The sequence below is a fragment of the Lepisma saccharinum genome, chromosome 14 (assembly GCF_977018435.1).
Source record: "Lepisma saccharinum chromosome 14, izLepSacc3.1, whole genome shotgun sequence".
Taxonomy (NCBI): Eukaryota; Metazoa; Arthropoda; class Insecta; order Zygentoma; family Lepismatidae; genus Lepisma; species Lepisma saccharinum.
Window position 1 is genome coordinate 42,245,190 of NC_139242.1, and position 17,304 is coordinate 42,262,493.

Genomic DNA, 17,304 nt, shown 5'->3' on the forward strand with positions numbered 1-17,304 from the left:
TAGTTTTACTTGCCCGCCCGACCAGTTAGGCGGGTCTAGTAAGCGATTCTGACCGATATGCAGCCCTCTGGCGATAATTCATGTTTATATGTATAAAAATATCGCAATTGATGTTGCTTCCATGCCCTTCCTCTACGAGAACCGGATGTTCCGTGAGCTTGATGACGTTACCCCCTATCACTGTTTCCAACCACCCCGTGTTTTTTCAAGATGATGATGTGACCCCAAATTTTAACTATGCTTGCCTAACCTAACCTTACAGACGTACATCAAAATCGAACCATGTAAAAATTGCATTCGCAGCATGATGAAATCGCAATAAAACAAAGGAACTTGGGCCATTTTTTAGTTTAGAATGTTGGAAACACTGCATACCCACTCCAAATCGACAAAACACAAGCACAATGCACGATGATCCAGAATGCTCGTGCCATATTATGTGTCACGCAATCGAAAAAAGGAACAACAATAATTACTCATAATATGAAAAATTGAAATTATTTTCATGAGAAATTCATAATTACACCTTACAGAATGTTCCGCAATGCAGAATAAGTAAGTAGCAATGTTAAAAAGGACGAAATAAATGAGTTATACGTGTTTTGACTAGATGAAAGTAGTAATCCAAATTTTTAGTGGAATGTCCTTGCCACATTGAAGATATTGGAAAGGGAAGTTTATTTTTATATCTAGATTCTGATAAAAGTGATAATGAAACATTTATTTCCACTGACTATCACTCCGATCATTAAGCTTCTCCCCTCATTTTGACATTGTGCAAATTTCTTTTTCATCTGATTTTTTCTCTTTGAATAAATGCATGTACGTTCTGTGATAATTGACCAACTAAAACATTTTTGTATCTTAGTCATATGACAATATAAGTGGCATGGTATGACTTTTTCAAGAGTGTTACCAGGCATTAGATGTTATCATCTCCACCCTACCTCGCCCCCTCCAAAAAAAAAAACATGCCTTTGATCTAGATTTTTGTTCATTTCGTGATAAATCATTCTCATGATTTAGCCACAATCACTCCTAGAAAGAACTATCACTCATGAGAGAGTTACCGCAAAAATCCAGTGAATAATGGTCGAGCCTTGTCAACCATCTCTGTTTCTTTGCAAAGAGGTGGAAAGGGGAAGAAGAACCACACATTTCTTGGGTCGGTTTGAAGTTTGTGCAGTAAGCAGACAGAATAGCCCTCCTTCAGTGGTGGAAGGGAAGTCCAGATGTACACACAAATTCGAAAGAAACGCCCTCCCTTACGGTTATGCAACCCGTAATGTTATTTCATCTAGTTTCGCCTGGTAGAGTAGTTCCCGAGAAGAGCAGTGTTTCCAAACCTATAACTGTAGTGTTTCCAACCCTGTATTGGTAGGTTGGTTGTTGATTTGGTGTTTTAAGTCCACAATACACAGTATGACTAATCGGGACTGGACCTACAGTTTAAAGTGGGATCCGAACCCCTTTGTGCCTCCACCGGGACTCCTTGATTACAAGGCGACGACGATACCATTGCGCCATCCAAGCCTGTATTGCTTCGTAGTAGACGAAACCTTAACGTAAACTTCTTCATTCGTGAGTTACATTTGGTTTACAGACTCACATTACAGGACACTCTTTTCCTGTATTGCATGTGTTCTGGAGCATTTATTTTTCCTTCTGCGGAGAAAATTCTGTTATTATTTTACATCTTATTTTTCGCAGCTTCTCTACCATTTATTGGCTAATCGCAACAATGAGGATGAATGATGACTCGATGAAATTGATAAGAGGACAGTCATAAAGAAACCATGGCTGCTAGATTCATATTATTATTATTACTAGTATTATCTTTCTTTTTTTACTTTACTTTTGGCTAATCGCAACGATGAGGATTAGTGTATGATAAAATGCATGAAGGAACACTCATAAACAATCATACCCAGGCCGGGACTCCAACCCGGGAATTTCGGCAGCGAGATCAAAAACCGACGGCTTACCACGCTCGGGCACAGCGGCGGCCAATTATTATTAGTGATATTGTCTTAAGTAGTGTATTTTTCCACCATATTCTTTCATACAATCATGCAACTGATGAAAATTAAAATGTTAAAATACCTGCCTACATTTTTTTTTAAGCTTGCAATATAAACCCCTGCTGCACGAAGCCAAATTGTGGGAATACGAAACAGAACCAAGTTAACATATCTTGACCGTGGAAAGTGTTAATAGAAGATCTAGAAAAGAGCCATTTAACAGTTGCCTGATTGCTTTTCCATTTGTTGTATGGGAAGAATTGTCTGAAATGTGTGTGTAGTGGCAGACAAAGGAGAATACAAAGATCGAATAGAGAGGCAAAACTGTCACTGTTCTGCACTGCACAGACAACGCGTCTCGTCGAGTGGGCGGGGCACTGTGGGTGCGAGCGAGCTGCTGTTGCTTCTGCAAAAAAGAACACTGACAGACAACTGAATGACGCTCCGCTTAAAATCTAGTCAATCGAGAAAGGATTTGTTGAGGAAGTGAATTGAAATATAAACGCCAGAATTTGGTCTAAGCCTATAATGGTTACTCGCAATAAGAGCTGATCAATTTTTACATGTGGAATTCCGTAATGAAGGAGGCAACAGGCCGCACTCCACACCTTTAGCCTGGTAACACTAAAAAATCATCTCATTATATGCGTTCGGTTATGCTGATAGTCATGTTTAATATATTACCTTCAAACATAAACAATATCATTGACTCACTCAGAGGCAGAATTCAATTTTACGCTTTACTTTCCTGAAGATATTTTAGCAATATAATCATTCCGCTCCATTTTCGTATTCTCAATTGAACTCGCACTATTTTTTCCAGAAGTTGAGTCCCACCTCCCTTCTCCCACCTTAAAAATTCTTGGGCGAGAGGCTAAAAACTATACTAAAACTGAATTACAGACAATACTTTACGTCTCAAAGTGACGTGACCTAGAACGTAGTGAAAAATCACTGGTGCAAAATTCAACGTAATGATGATAAAATGAAGGTAGGAAAATGGATGTGCTAGAAAGTTTTACATACATACACACACATAGTTAGTTCCGTGTAGAAGACATTTCTTCACATTTTTCTCACCTTGGCTTCCTTCAATTCACGAAACTGTAAAGCCATGAACTCGTTAACCCCCTATAATCACGGAGTCCCAGGTTCGATTCCTGGTGGAGACACAACTGCCTAGTGGTTCGGATCTCACTTTCAACTGTAGGTCCCACTTCGGGTAGCCTTTCTGAGCATGAAATGGAATTAAAACACTGTAACCCATCACAACACACGCGCAGAGGGCGTTGAACGTCATGACTGACAATTATTACATACATCGAACTTTCAGCGAAGCTGGAATAAGGTCTATTTGCCATGCCAAATAGTGTGAATTTTCAGTCTTCTATACGAAGTGCATGCAAGTTATCTAAAAAAATGCAAATGTGAGGGTGAGTCGAGCTATGTTTCATTCAATAAGATCTTCACTTCAAACATATTTTGCTTTATAGCTGTCGATTTCGAATGGGCATCTAAGACTGGTTGCTTAGCGGACCGGATTTGGAGCAAAATCATGGACTGTCATAGTTCCAATCACACTACAGACATAGCAAAAATTGTTCGCCTGAAGATGAGAGAAGAGGTGATCTCTTGAAATGTCTCCAAATATATAGATAGAATATATGTTCAATCAAAAGGAAAAACAATTGATAATGTCCAATTAAGTAGAAACGTTGTTAGAACCGGTGTTCATTCACAGAGCAAAAGGGTTATTGTGAAAAAATCCTGTTTCCCTGCTGGCTGCTTCGGAGAAGAGGGCTTTGTGAAGTTATCGTTTCTTGCCCAAGCAGTAGGCCTAATTGGTTGATTGACCACGAGTTTCTTCGTAGGTAAACGCGGCAACAGAGGATCAATGCCATAAAGGTGGTTCCCGCGTCGGCTGAAAGAGCTACAGGAATTTAAAGAACCATTGTCACTAACTTCAGACAAACATCTAATAATTTCCTTAGGTTTCGAAGCTGATCCGAAGGGACAACAAATACCAAAAAAACGTCATGAATTAAATGATCGATTGGTTCGTCCTTCTGTTGATGGATGGCAATTTATATTAACAATAATAATCGTAAGCTTATCATTCAAGAGTCAACAATCAAAGCTAATACGCATCTATACATCAGAAATTACTAGAGTGTTAAAGTTGTTTTTGTACCTTTTGTTATTTTAAGTCGCTCTTCTGCCACTTTCGACTAATGAGGATGAGTGACGATTAGATTAAATTGATGCCATGATACCAATACTGAAGCCGTGGCTCAAACCCGGAAATTTCGTGGTATCGGAAGTGGACCACTTAACGCGCTTGGCCACCAAAGAGAACCGGCTCTGCAGCCAAGCGGGGTTAGTGGTGGACTAACGATCCAGACACCGAATGTTTCGGGTTCGAGTCCCGCCCGGATCTTTGTCAATTTCTTAATCGTCAGAAATCCCTTCACAATCTAAGACATACCATTTTATCAAAACTTCATTCCCCTCCCCTCCACCTCAAATTTAATACTCAATCTTCCCAACAAAATTTCCATGCCAATTTTAGACTTCCTGCTGATATTGCTCCCTCCAAAAAAGCAATCTAAGACGTAATAGTAATACACAAGACTTGGGATTCCCTGCCCCCCCAAATAATTATCAATCCCGCTACCTTAAAATCTCACTAACTTCATTAATCGCCCACCATAATTTCCCTATCAATCTATGGCCTAATATGTAAGAGTTGGATATCGCCCCCCCCACCAATATTACTTATTACCCGTAACAATTCCCCTGACAATCTACAAATGACTATTTGTATAACAGCAATAGCTAATTGATGACGTAATTCAACTTGTGCCCTGTTTACTCAGTCAAATTTCCATCACAGTCTGCGCCACAACGCCCCTCCCCCTGGACACCCCTGATTTAGAACTGTGGCAACGTGATAGGTGTAATGTAACTAACAGTTAAGTGTTAGGAATGGGTGCATGTGTGCTGCGCATTTGAATTTCATGTGAATCAAATCTGTCAATAATGTGAATATTAATATTATAGAATATAATATAATGGTTCAGGTGTGCGAAAAAGTAACCAAGAGCACCAAGGTATCAATAAGAAAGAATTGGAAAGATAAGTTGCATATGGAGATGTGTGTAATTATTAGTTTTGTTCTGGGATGTAGCAAAGAACATCGGTTAAACAGTGCGGAGTTTGAATACTGTGTTCACCCGCCGTTGGATTCAAGCACATCATATAGTTGACGAGGCAAGGATTCCACGAGCAAATGTTTGGTCTTCTCCTTAAACTCTCCGAAACATCAAACACGTGAGCCAGTAGAGCTTCCGTTGTTCTCAGTTGTCTAGGTTCCCACTCTCTCACCATCAACGCCCAAATGTTTTCGATTGGAAGACTTCGCTGGCCAATCTACTCTTGAAAGCAGATCCGCCGCACAAGAACATGCGGACTATCTCCTCTCTTGGAAATTCCGAAGTGTAAGGCATGATGAAATGATATCGTAAAGGAACATTCGGACCGAAGGGACATGCTGCACGTGGCACATGCCTCTTGAAAACAGCTTATCATTGGTGCATGTAGAGTTTCACGCCCATTCCGGTGCAGAAAGTTTCATTTTATTGGTTCCGTTGCAAGTGACATGCTCAAGGCATAGTTACGAGTAAAACTGCTGCAGGATCTCGAACGAAGCACCTACCGGGGCTCGAATTAAAGCCAAAGCGTGGTGGCAAAGGCAACCGTGAAGTTACTGCATCTGAGATTTACGTCAAGCAGGGCCTGTGTGGTGTGTGCAAAGGAACTCACGCTTGCTTTAGGAAATAAGGATACTATTGAATCAATGCAATATAAAAGAGTATATACCGTAAAATATACATTATTATTGACTCATGCATTCCATTAAAAAAATGCATTGTTTTCTCGCACATTTCTGCCCACAATGAATATAAATGTATAATCTATTAAATTAAGCAGGTGCATGCAGATTTAAAAATATTGATAAGATGATTCAATTGAATTGAATTGAATTGTTGTTTTTTAAGTTCACTTGTGCACAGAAAGGCTAATTGGGACTGGACCTACAGTTTATAGTTGGTTCCGAACCACTATGTTCCTCCACCGGGTATCGAACCCGGGTCCCCTTGATTAAAGGTGACGACTCTACGATTGCGCCATAGGGGAGGCCCTAGTCCTCTTACGGAGATAATTCGTTCGGAGCAATAGAAATGCCCTATCAAAACAATTGGGGAATATTAATTTCAATGTGGATATTCTTCGGAAAATATGTTTCTAACAACAGTTTACCTAAATAGTGGGGACTTGGGGTGAGAGAGAGGGACGGAGTTGGAAGAGAGAGAGAGAGAGAGAGGAAAAGCACACAATTTTCTGTTCAGTGCGAACCTTTGGGATTGCTTTTTCCTAGCGCACCAAAAACAATACGTATAACCCAAATACAACCCAAACCTTCAATGGCAAAATTGTGAGTCAATCACTAAACTGGAATAAAAAGTACGGATTTAAATCTAGGCCAGAAGATAGTTATTGCGCTACCATGTGCCAAAAAAATCCACTTTGCCCGCGAGAATTGTCATGCCTGAGTGATATGTAGTTTACGTTAGTTGTGAGAGTTGCTTCAATTCCATTGCCTGCCAAGAATAATGATAGCGCTGAAAGCATAAAATACAGAAATGTGCATGTTTGGCGAGCTATGAGAAAAGCAGATCCTTGTGTTTTCTTTTCAAAATTTACTAATTTTATGTCAACTTTTACATATAGCCAATGGCGACAGAGGATGAATGATGCTTCAGGGAAATTGATGAAGATTGAAGAAACAACGAAAAAGAAAAACTCATTATCAGAGGCTAGGACCCAAGAACCCTGGTTACGTAGCATGTTATGATATTTAAGTATATCACGGATTGCTTCTAAATCCATTCCTAGATATTTGTAATGAATGAACCCCCGCCCCCGCTACGAGAAAAAGAAAGACTATAGGATGTGAAACATTCACAATGTAATTGCATTGCTTTACATCGCTCTTGGTTGTATTCCAAATGTAGTAAGAGATCAGCGATAAGTTAGATTTTTTTGTGTGTGCCAAGGTGTAAGTGTATTTGAGCGCAAGGGCTACCTATTTCATCATTTATAAAGAGTTAACTTCGTTGTTACACTAGCACCAGGCACAAATGCATCAATTTCTATTTCGGTTATTTTACATCACTCTTCTGCCTCTTGAGTTAATCGCGATAATACGGATGAATTATCAATTTATAAAATTGTGACGGGACAAACTCAGTGATACATTCATGCCTGACCAGAGTTCGAATCTGGAACATATGACCTCGCTTCGCTAGAAAGGCTGGCAGAAATGTATCGGAAAAGTGTAGGAGCACCAAGAACCGGTTTCACCCAGCACAGACAATGAAATCATTTACAGCGACTCGCTGTGGCAGTGTTGCTCGTCACCCCCTCTCCCTCACTCGCAGATAGCATAGCCTTCTCAGCACCCACATGCTGATGGAAGAGTGGAACCACAAGCAAAACAATCTGCACAGACCCGCGACTCCTGTGCACCATACTCCCGCGAGGAGGGGCGGGGGAGAGTGGACCATGCTTCCTTATGGCCCGAGCTGAAGGGAAGAAGGGAGATCTGCGCGGGTACTTTTCGTCCCAAGGATTTTTTTCGTTGAGGTCGATCTATACTTTTCGTTTCAGGCATATTCCGACTGGAAGGTTTCTGGCACCCCTCCGCCCCCCCCCCTTCCCACCATGGTTAATAAATGAGACCCTTGCACTTTCAAAACCCTTATCGCAAGAAAAAGCTGGCATCAATTTTACACCACCATACAATAAGATTTACACGGGAAACATTTCCTAACATATTTTCTTAATTCGGACTAAGGGCAAATTAAAAATAGTCAAAGAATTAAATTACTGAAAATATGGAATAGCGCGATACCGAAATCTGTAATGAGTGCGAAGGGAAAATCGAGAAAAGGAAAAAAAAAAATTAAGTATAAAATTATTCGAATAACCAGATTAAGAGAGAAAGTTATCATGGCTCGAACAATGCAAATGAAAAAAAAACAAACGGGAATACGAATTGAAATATACGACAATCGGAAGTAGGCTGAAGGAAGCAAATTTTAATAAACGTGGAAAGAAAACATAATGAAAGGAGCGCTGGTTCGATTCGCGACGGAAGCTCATATTTGTTGTTCGAATCCCACTCTACACTGTATGTCCAGATGCATTTACACTTAAAACAAACTTCGTGGAACTTTTTCCAATCAGATGTCGCCAAAAATTTAAAAACAAAAAGAATAACTCTGAAGGAAAAATGCCGAAAGCGTTATTGCAAAATGAAAAAAAAAAAAATCCTCACATATTCGTTCGGAAGTGGTAAAAGAATAATAAAAAACTCAAGCATAAATGTTAATAACACTTGTTATTATTACCAGAGACATTCTCAAAATAAACTTCTTGTCCGTTAAAATCAAATCAGAGGAAAGCAAGATCTCCACCCGGTCGCGTGAATCTGTGGCTAGATTCAAGAGTTGGAAACACTACGCTTCTCGCGAGCTGCTATTCCTGGCGAAAATAGATGATATAAAATTCCGGGTTGCATAACCGTAAGGGGGGGGGGGGCATTTCATTCGATTTCGAGTGTACCTACTACTGTTGCCTACTTAAATTTCTTTGGAGCAAGGTTTGTCCAAATCACGAACTGCAGTACTTATCTTTTAGTCTATTATGTAAATGGTCTCAGTTGTAATTAAACCCAGCTTTGACTTTGAAGTCTACCTCTTGTTGCTTCAGAGAAATAGTATTTCAGTTTTAGGCAGGATTTAGCTCTTTTCTGAAAATCCAATGTGACAACACTTGCTGATCCGGTAGACTGCACTGGTAACTCGGCCCCTAAACATGCATATGAATACCCCCCCCCCTTTCCTTTAGGTCTTTTCCCGCTGTTCCCTTGAATTGGCTCCCTCTCCTCTTGTTACCTCTTGAGGGTAGCAGAACGGCCTTCCTCTTTGCTTTTGTCGGCTGCAGAAAAAATGTCCTCTGCAATATACACTCGACTGCAACGCTTTCGGTTAACGTATTTAACAATGTTCTTATTCTATTGAAAAAAAAACTTTTTAATTTTGGCTAGAGTCTAGTTTACGTCCTTCTTGCCCATTTATGTCTTTCTTGCGCACTCCTTCTTGCCAGTTTACAAAACTGTGCTAGCAGACAGCTGGCGCTCCGGCATCCGTAGGATAAGTAAGTTTTTCTTTTTACACTTTCTGTCACTAACTATTCACGGGAACGAGGTATGCCTACGAGGTTAGGTTAGGTTCCATTAGCGCTCATTTCACCCCTAAATATGTGCTTTATCATCGAAAAATATCCTCAGTACGTTCAATCAAGCATATCCAGACAACATCGGTTTCTCTCGATTTTCTCCTCGAGGAAATTTTTCCTCGCCTTGGGATTTAGTTGTTGAATTCCTTATACAATAACCTTTCCAACGATATATGAAACGTATTCCTTATGAAAAGGATGTAAACTAGACTCTTACCTTAATTTTTTACATTTTGCTGTTACCTGCGGTAACACCGGTTACATGCTTCTGGACAATATATTTATAAAGTTTTTTAGGTAACACTTTACTATACATGAGACAGATTTCTTCAAATTTACAGGAGAAAGTATTCGGGAATGTAATTTTGATTCATTTTAATGCGAATGCATGTGGTTTTGTACGAAAATCTATTTCCGACGCGCTATTGCAGTTGCTGCCATTTGCTTCCTGCATGAGAGCACAATACGCTCTCGTATTGTCCGTATATGCTAAATTGAACGAAAGGAGTGCTAATGGAACCAAACCTAACAGGCCTAACCTAACCTAGTACGCATACCTCGTCCCCGTGATGGTTTGTGGGGCTATCGAGAATTTTTGGGCTAACGTCAATGGTTTTTCTGGCTCAAGGAACGATCAACGGTAAGCTATCGCCATGTTGTGTGTGGAAATAAACAAGAACAGTAAGTACTCGTAAATGTAAGAAATATACATTACTTTCCTAACAAATTCAATTATTTCACCTAAATAAGTGTTCCGGAATGCAGAATAGTACGTTAGCAATGTAAAAGAGTGCGAAAGATATGATTCCCAGGTGTCTCAGGTATAGTAAAGTAGTACCGTTTTTTACAAATATGTGGCAGATTTTTCAAGCGTTAGATAAATGGAATAATATAAACAGCAATAATGGAATTCGTTATATCGGAGAGACATTTCTTCATTTTTACAGAAGAAACTACTTACGGAAATAAGTTTCTCCAAGCTTTCCAACGATCGTGGAGGTATTTTCTTTGATTGTGGAATCTATTTGACAGGGAAACCATATATTTTTCAAGAGAAATATCTCACCGATGCACAATTGCCATGCTTCCCATACGTGAACTGCATGCTCCGCACGTTCAATAACGTAACCCACTGTTAGTGCTTCAAACTTTTTTTTTTACTATGCTTGCCTAACCCAACCAAACCTAACCTTATGGAAATGGTTCGTGGGGCTATCCGTGAAATACTGTGTTTGTTTTAGTGTAAAAAGCATAACGGAACCTTGAACTATGTTCCGCAATACACAATTGGTAAGTACTAACCATGCACAACACAAAATATCCGATTTAAATGTGTCTCCGATATAACGAACTGTTACCAAAATTTTATCATAATTACACAAAGAAGGTCCAAAACACATGATAATTTGTGAAAAAGTTCGCATACGTTTCGATAAATCTTGGAAATAGTAAATTCAAAGAGCCCTAAACCTGACGACCAAAGCACTTAGCAACGAAATACCCCTTGCACCCCTCCACATGTGTAGTAGATGGCAGCAGCAGTCCGTATCCAAGACGATGGCTGCTCGCAAGCAAAGAATCATATGTGAGTATACGGAAAGGAAAATAAAACGAGCAGAAAGCAATCACTGAGACTCCGAACTATATGTCAACAGACATAATTACAAATCGAACTATATCATATATGGTTGTGCATCATGATAAATTCAGAATTAAACAATCTGAACTTGAGCCATAATATGAATACACACATGCCCTACAATTTAACACGATTTTCATGCGGATTGAAATTTCTACTTTAAATCTCAAATTTATTCCACTATTTTTATAGTATAAAGTTTACAAAAATCGAATTACATAAATTTCCAGCACGTTTCTACTACACAAGTAACGATATCTCAAATTACAATACATATATTTTTTCTTACTATTTCATCAGCTTTTTGAACACAAGTTTTGTTCTTTCTTCAGACAGAGTCTTCATATCTTCTACGATTATTTACATTTATATGCGACAGTAAGCTAAATTAATACGATGACCACATGTAAAAAAATTAACTTCAAACAGAGCAGGTGGAGGTGGCGTCCGATGGTAACAGTAATAATGTTTTAGATATTTTCATTCGCTGTCTTTCGGACTACCGTGGTATTTCGTTTCTTTATACAACATCTTTGTAACCGAATAGCACAGCAGCCCTGTTGTGTCGCTTTTGATCGGCAATTGTTCTCCCATTTAAATACATGGAAATTTGATGCCGAACCATATTCTATGGCCGAACGTGCTGTTACATTAAATTGCAAGTTTAATATCATCTTAACCTCAGAAATGATGTCTGAACACGATAGTTGAATAATTAGTGCTGTAAAAGTAAGACTTTTGAAAAGACGATTGTCAACAACAGAAAAGATATCGGAACTCAAAAAAGCCTTAACATTTCCACAGCTTTTTTACGTCACTTGCAATTTTCATAATTTAAGTGATCTATCGTTGAGAATCCGGTAAAGAATAATTCATAATAATTCCGCGCGACTGTATTTATATTTTTATAGTTGTTTTTAATAACTGACCTTTTCTCACATGATATCATACTTTTCCACGTAGCCAGTGAATATGGTCCTATGTTTTATATACAAACATTTATGGTCAAAAATAGTTATTACAAAAAATATTTTTTTCTTCTGTTTCATGTCTCGCAACTTCTAGGGCTATCTTATTTACAGGAATTATAATTTTAGAATTGTTGTTACTAAGAAAAAGGACGAAAATACGAGGGGAGAATATCTGCTTAATACAATGAAAACATACGTTAATATTAAATTATCGGATAGGGCATAATGTCAGTCATAGTGTATAATAATATATATCATGCGTTTACGCACTTAATACATTTTTCTATATAATTTTGGGAGTTTCTTCGATTCCTACCCGTCGTTGAATTACACGTGATCGGAACCAGAAAAAAAGCAAAGTATAGTGTAAAAATCTAAATTTTAGTATTTTCGACCCATGGCAGTTAAAGACGAACCAAATGACGTCAAGTTTAGTGTTCTTTGAGCACAAACTTACTATATTTAGCTCGTTTTCGCAACCATTCCGTTGCGCTTTAATATATTAATTCATAGGTTCAGGAAAATGTAATTTTCGGAAACTTATGATTGGCTACATAATCTTAAAGCTTTGCTAAACCCATTTTTTTTTTATCGATTTACTCGAGAAATTCTTACCTTCATTGAAAGTAACGTTTGAATAGCCATCCGATCGCGCTCCAATGTAAAGCTTAGGACAACCAAATGACGAACGAAATTATTTAGGGACACAACAGGGGTTGCGCCACCACCGAGAAAGTTTGGCAATGAACAGCCCCACTGATAATATTCCATTGAAGTCATGCGTATTTTCTATTTGTTTTGTAATTGCCATTTTGGTATTTTTCGTAAGATTGCAAATTGTCTAACAAAGTTTCCAAAACATATAAACTAAATTAATCAATACTTTACCCTCCCCCCGATATATCTGGAAACAATTCATGTAATTCGAATGGTGAAATTATGTCGATACTTTATTACAAGCAATATTGTTTTCTGTGATTTACAGTCTGTAAGCTACAGCAATAAACGATAACAATATCCAACAAATAACGAGAACCAGTGGCGGCGCCGATTTCTTCCGAAATTGGGGGGAGGCATAAACAGAGACTTTCCCGTTTTGTGGGGGGGAGTATTTTCAGTAGTAGGGATACATTTGAGAAAAAACCTTTCAAAAATTGTAAATACAATTAACTAGCTCTGAAAAGAATCTGTAAGATTTTACCAGTGACGTGCGGTGAAGTCGACACTTGGGGTAGCAATCAGTAGCTCAAAGGGGGATTTGTGTGGGTCATACCCTTCAACCCTTTAGGGCCCAGTATTCCTAAAAAAATAGAATGTCAATAAAAGGATAAGATTGCATAATCATGAATGAGTACTAAGAAAAATACACCCCACCCCATATTCGAAAATAAAAAAAAACGATTTGATTTGACTACTAAGCCAGAGATCCTGGGTTAGAATCTCGGCTTAGCCATGAGTATTCTTTGTGTGTGTCCCTTCATCAATTTTATCATATCATCTTCACGATTAGCTAAAAGTGGCTGAAAAGCGAAGTAAAATGAACGAAATCAAGCAATCAATCAATGATTTGATTTGATTTTTGTTATTTAGCGTCGCTTTTTTGTCATATTTGGTTATTAATGAATTGACAAACAGAAAGAACACTCATGCCCAGGTCGGGGTTCGAACCCGGAACCCCTGGTGTCGTAGCTCTGATAACCACTCCCCACGGTTGGTTGATTTGGTGTTTTAAGTCAACTTTATGCACATAAACAAAACAGGTAACAAAGGACATTTTTTTGTAGTTTCTTTAATAATATTCATTTGGCTTTTTGAGTTCTGAGATACATTTTTCATTCTAAATTATTTCATTATTCACTGCAGAGTACAGCACATAGGAACAAGAATGCGCGCTCATCATGGGTTCGAATTCCGGCCTGGATTGTTCGAGGTCCCTTCATCAATTTCATCATATCATCACTCATCCTCATTTTCGCGATAACCAAATGTGGCAGAAAATCGAAGTGAAATAAATCAAACCAACAACAATATGAAATGCGCGTTCATTTGCCCAAATAAATACATCCGTTAGAAGACAAGAGATTAGTGTATTTAAATAAAAACACTACTAAAACGAGAGCGAGAGAGAGCCTGAGCAAATATTTGTAGTAAATTTAATCATTATATTCCATATTTGAAAAAGAAAAGAAAGAAAGCATAACAGTATTGTCTGCACATAACACGTTCCCATTTCATAAATAATAAAACCACATCCCATATTATGCATACATATTGTGCAACGTGTAAAAAGTTGTGGTGTAAATACAGAGAACATAAGTACTGCAGAAAATTTCCCGCTAAGTTCTTTAGAGGATTTACAAAGGAATCGAAGGGAAACCGATCCCCAATCTGTCCTATAGGAGATAGACTGGGGGATTTGAAAGCACGGGCTTTCAACCATTGCAGCGGTGTGCGAGGGGCAAGGGAGGTAAGGCAGAAATCTTCCCTTTTCCTTCGGGTTGGCGTTTCTACCTGGATCTGATGAGGCGGAGGAAGAGCGGATCGCACATTGGGATGAAAAGCGCGTGAAAAAAAGTGTTGCATATGAACTGTGGCTATAACAAGACAATAAATATTGTGATTTGAAAATAATTAGAGATGTGAGATTGATTGATCTATCTCTGCTAGGCTAGCTACTCCTCAGTGCACGTCACTGGATTTTACGAATGAAGAAAAATATATTTGAAGAGAATGTATCTCAGAAATGATAGTAGGAAATTTTATGAAGGAATAAGGAGAGAAAAAAAGGGGTTGTTATCAGCCTAGAATGGTAGCACGTCGAGGTAAAACTGGGAACTTGGTGCACGGAGAAGAAACGCTGGAGAGGGTATTTCAAAGTACTATTGAATAGACCTGCAAGTAGAAATGACATAGAATGTAAGCAATATTCTGGCCCCCAACAGTTTATTAATGAACCCACAGTATGAGAAATTAACCAAATAATCAGAAACTTTAAGAATAATAGAGCCCCTGGTGAGGACAATATCAATTTAACTTCATTTTGTTCATCCTCATTGCCGTGATTAATCGAAAGAGATAGAAAAGCGATGTAAAATGGGAAAAAAAGTAGGTAACTTTACAGACTTGGGTTTTTATCAATTGCAACATTGGCAAGAAGAAGCAAGAGATGATAAGTGAACTGAACACTGTCATTAAACTCAAGATATTTTAAATATAAATTTATAATGTTGAAATTTGTTCCACAAAATTGATATCATTTGTCGTGTGCAATTAGGGTGTGTGGAACCTTTGGTGGAACGGAAAACTTTTGGTTGGTTGGGCCGGGATTGAGAAGGGAAATGTTTATAATCCAGGCGTTCGGTCTAAAAGAACACTCCTCCTTTCGCAGCACTGGTTCAGAGTATCGCCAAAGTGAGACCAAAGATTGGTTTGGGATATTCATGCCCTCCACACGTGTCACTGGCCCTTTGGATGTGTGCGGCAGCTGTTTGGGGGATAAACAGCGTAATGAATTAATGTAAGCAACCCACAACACTCGAAACATCATATTTCTCCATTTTTTGGGGCGATTTTTGGCCCTACGGCTTCGTTTCTTTGGATGAACGGTACCAGAGGGCTTTCCTTATTCACTAGGACACACAAAATATGGTGACCCTAGAGCCTAAACCCTCGAAGGCCACGTCTGCATGACACAAAACTCTGAAAATCGTCGATTTTTTTCCTATTTCCGGTTAATTCCAGTTTACGTCAACAGAAGATACATATTATCTGAGTGCAAAATGCTTTTTGTGGTGACATAGCCTGATCTAAATGAAACAATTAAGACCCCTTCCTTTTCGAAATTTTATCCTTTTTCTATGCCCTAATGAATATAATATGATTGTCAATTACTTTGAGTTTTTGTTGTTTTAAGTCCACTTTTATGCACATGTAGGCTGGACCTACATTTTAAAGTGGGATTTCAACCACGATGTGCTTCCACCGGGTATCGAACCCGGAACACTTTCATTAAATGGCGACGACGATACCGCTACAACATCGGGAAGGCCCAATTGTCAATTACGCTCTCAAGTGAGAAGCAGAGAAACGACACAAGATTACCAAATTGCAATAAAACGTGGTCTAATACAGATTGCTTAGCCAAACAATTGTGAATAAATAAATATTCTCGTTTCTGCAACAAAAAGATAGAATCTCGGGCAAGGGATAATCGCGATTAGTTAAAAGAGGAAGAAAAACGACGGTAAATAACATTATATGAAAAAAAAATAAAGGATCGAAGGAAACGTGCAGATTTTCTATCATATTCGCAAGCATGACTGCAAATGCGTCGTTTACGTTCAGTTTTTCCATTGTTGATTGATGTATTTATTTGGTTTATTTTACTTTGCTTTTCTTCCACTTTTGGTTAATCGCGAAGATGAGGATGAGCGATAATACAATGAAATAGATGAAGGGACACTCACAAACACCCATGTCCAGGCCTGAATTCGAACCCGGAACCCATGGCGTCGTAACGCACTGTGCTAACCACTCCGCCATGGAGGCCGGTTTTTCCATTATTGTGTAGTTTTCTTTTTTGTTCATTATCAATTATGAAAAACAACGCTAAAGTGGCAATTTGAATCTCACCCTTTCAAGTTATGCTGCTTCTGAACTCACTGGAACGTGAATCACTGGAGCAACGCCCCCCCCCCCAACATTGGACGGAAAGCAAGGGGGGGTCAAACATAGAAGTAAGAAGCAAGTCGGTACCGACAGTCAACTTTTGTATTTAGTTGGACGAATGGGGAGAAATTGATATTTACAGTCTGTTCAAACCTAAAATAACATAATAATATTTTTATCTTCATGTCCGAAAGTTTCCTTACAATTCCAAATAAAGGTTTAGAAAAATTGCTGTGCAATTGTTTCTCGGAAATTCAGTTCTTAATACAGAATGCGGAAATGGTAATATTTAAAATAATTGTGTATCTAAAACTGTGAACGGGGTAGGGGGGAGCAACCCCTCAGGCCCCTCTCCTTAGAATCGGAGTGCCCATGATTATGAGTCTGAAACCTAACCTTTCTCATCTGTAAGAAAATTAAGCCATAAAACCGGAAAGCCCGACAGACACATTTTCTTTCACGCGTCTAAAGATAGCCAAAATCGAACACGGTTCACTAGGTGCAAGGTTATTGTATTTTTTTCATGTCACTGCTTAGGTGATTGACTCGGTTAACTTCGAGATGACCCAGTTTTATTTTATCGATCTTACTCAGGGTAACTTTATTCCAGCGCTCAAGTTCGGCAGTATTGTGATGAGGGCTG

The 17,304-nt window shown here is 38.7% G+C and overlaps 1 protein-coding gene across 1 annotated transcript in view; it reads right to left on the minus strand.

Moving 5' to 3' along the window:
• Positions 1-11,467, minus strand: part of LOC145998492 (60S ribosome subunit biogenesis protein NIP7 homolog) — a 29,509-nt gene extending 18,042 nt beyond the window's left edge. Inside the window, exon 1 of the mRNA XM_083134911.1 lies at positions 11,312-11,467. Within this exon, the coding sequence (XP_082991037.1) occupies positions 11,312-11,367 (56 nt within the window). The 5' untranslated portion in view covers positions 11,368-11,467. The remainder of the gene's footprint in view (positions 1-11,311) is intronic.
• Between the last annotated feature and the right edge of the window lie 5,837 nt (positions 11,468-17,304).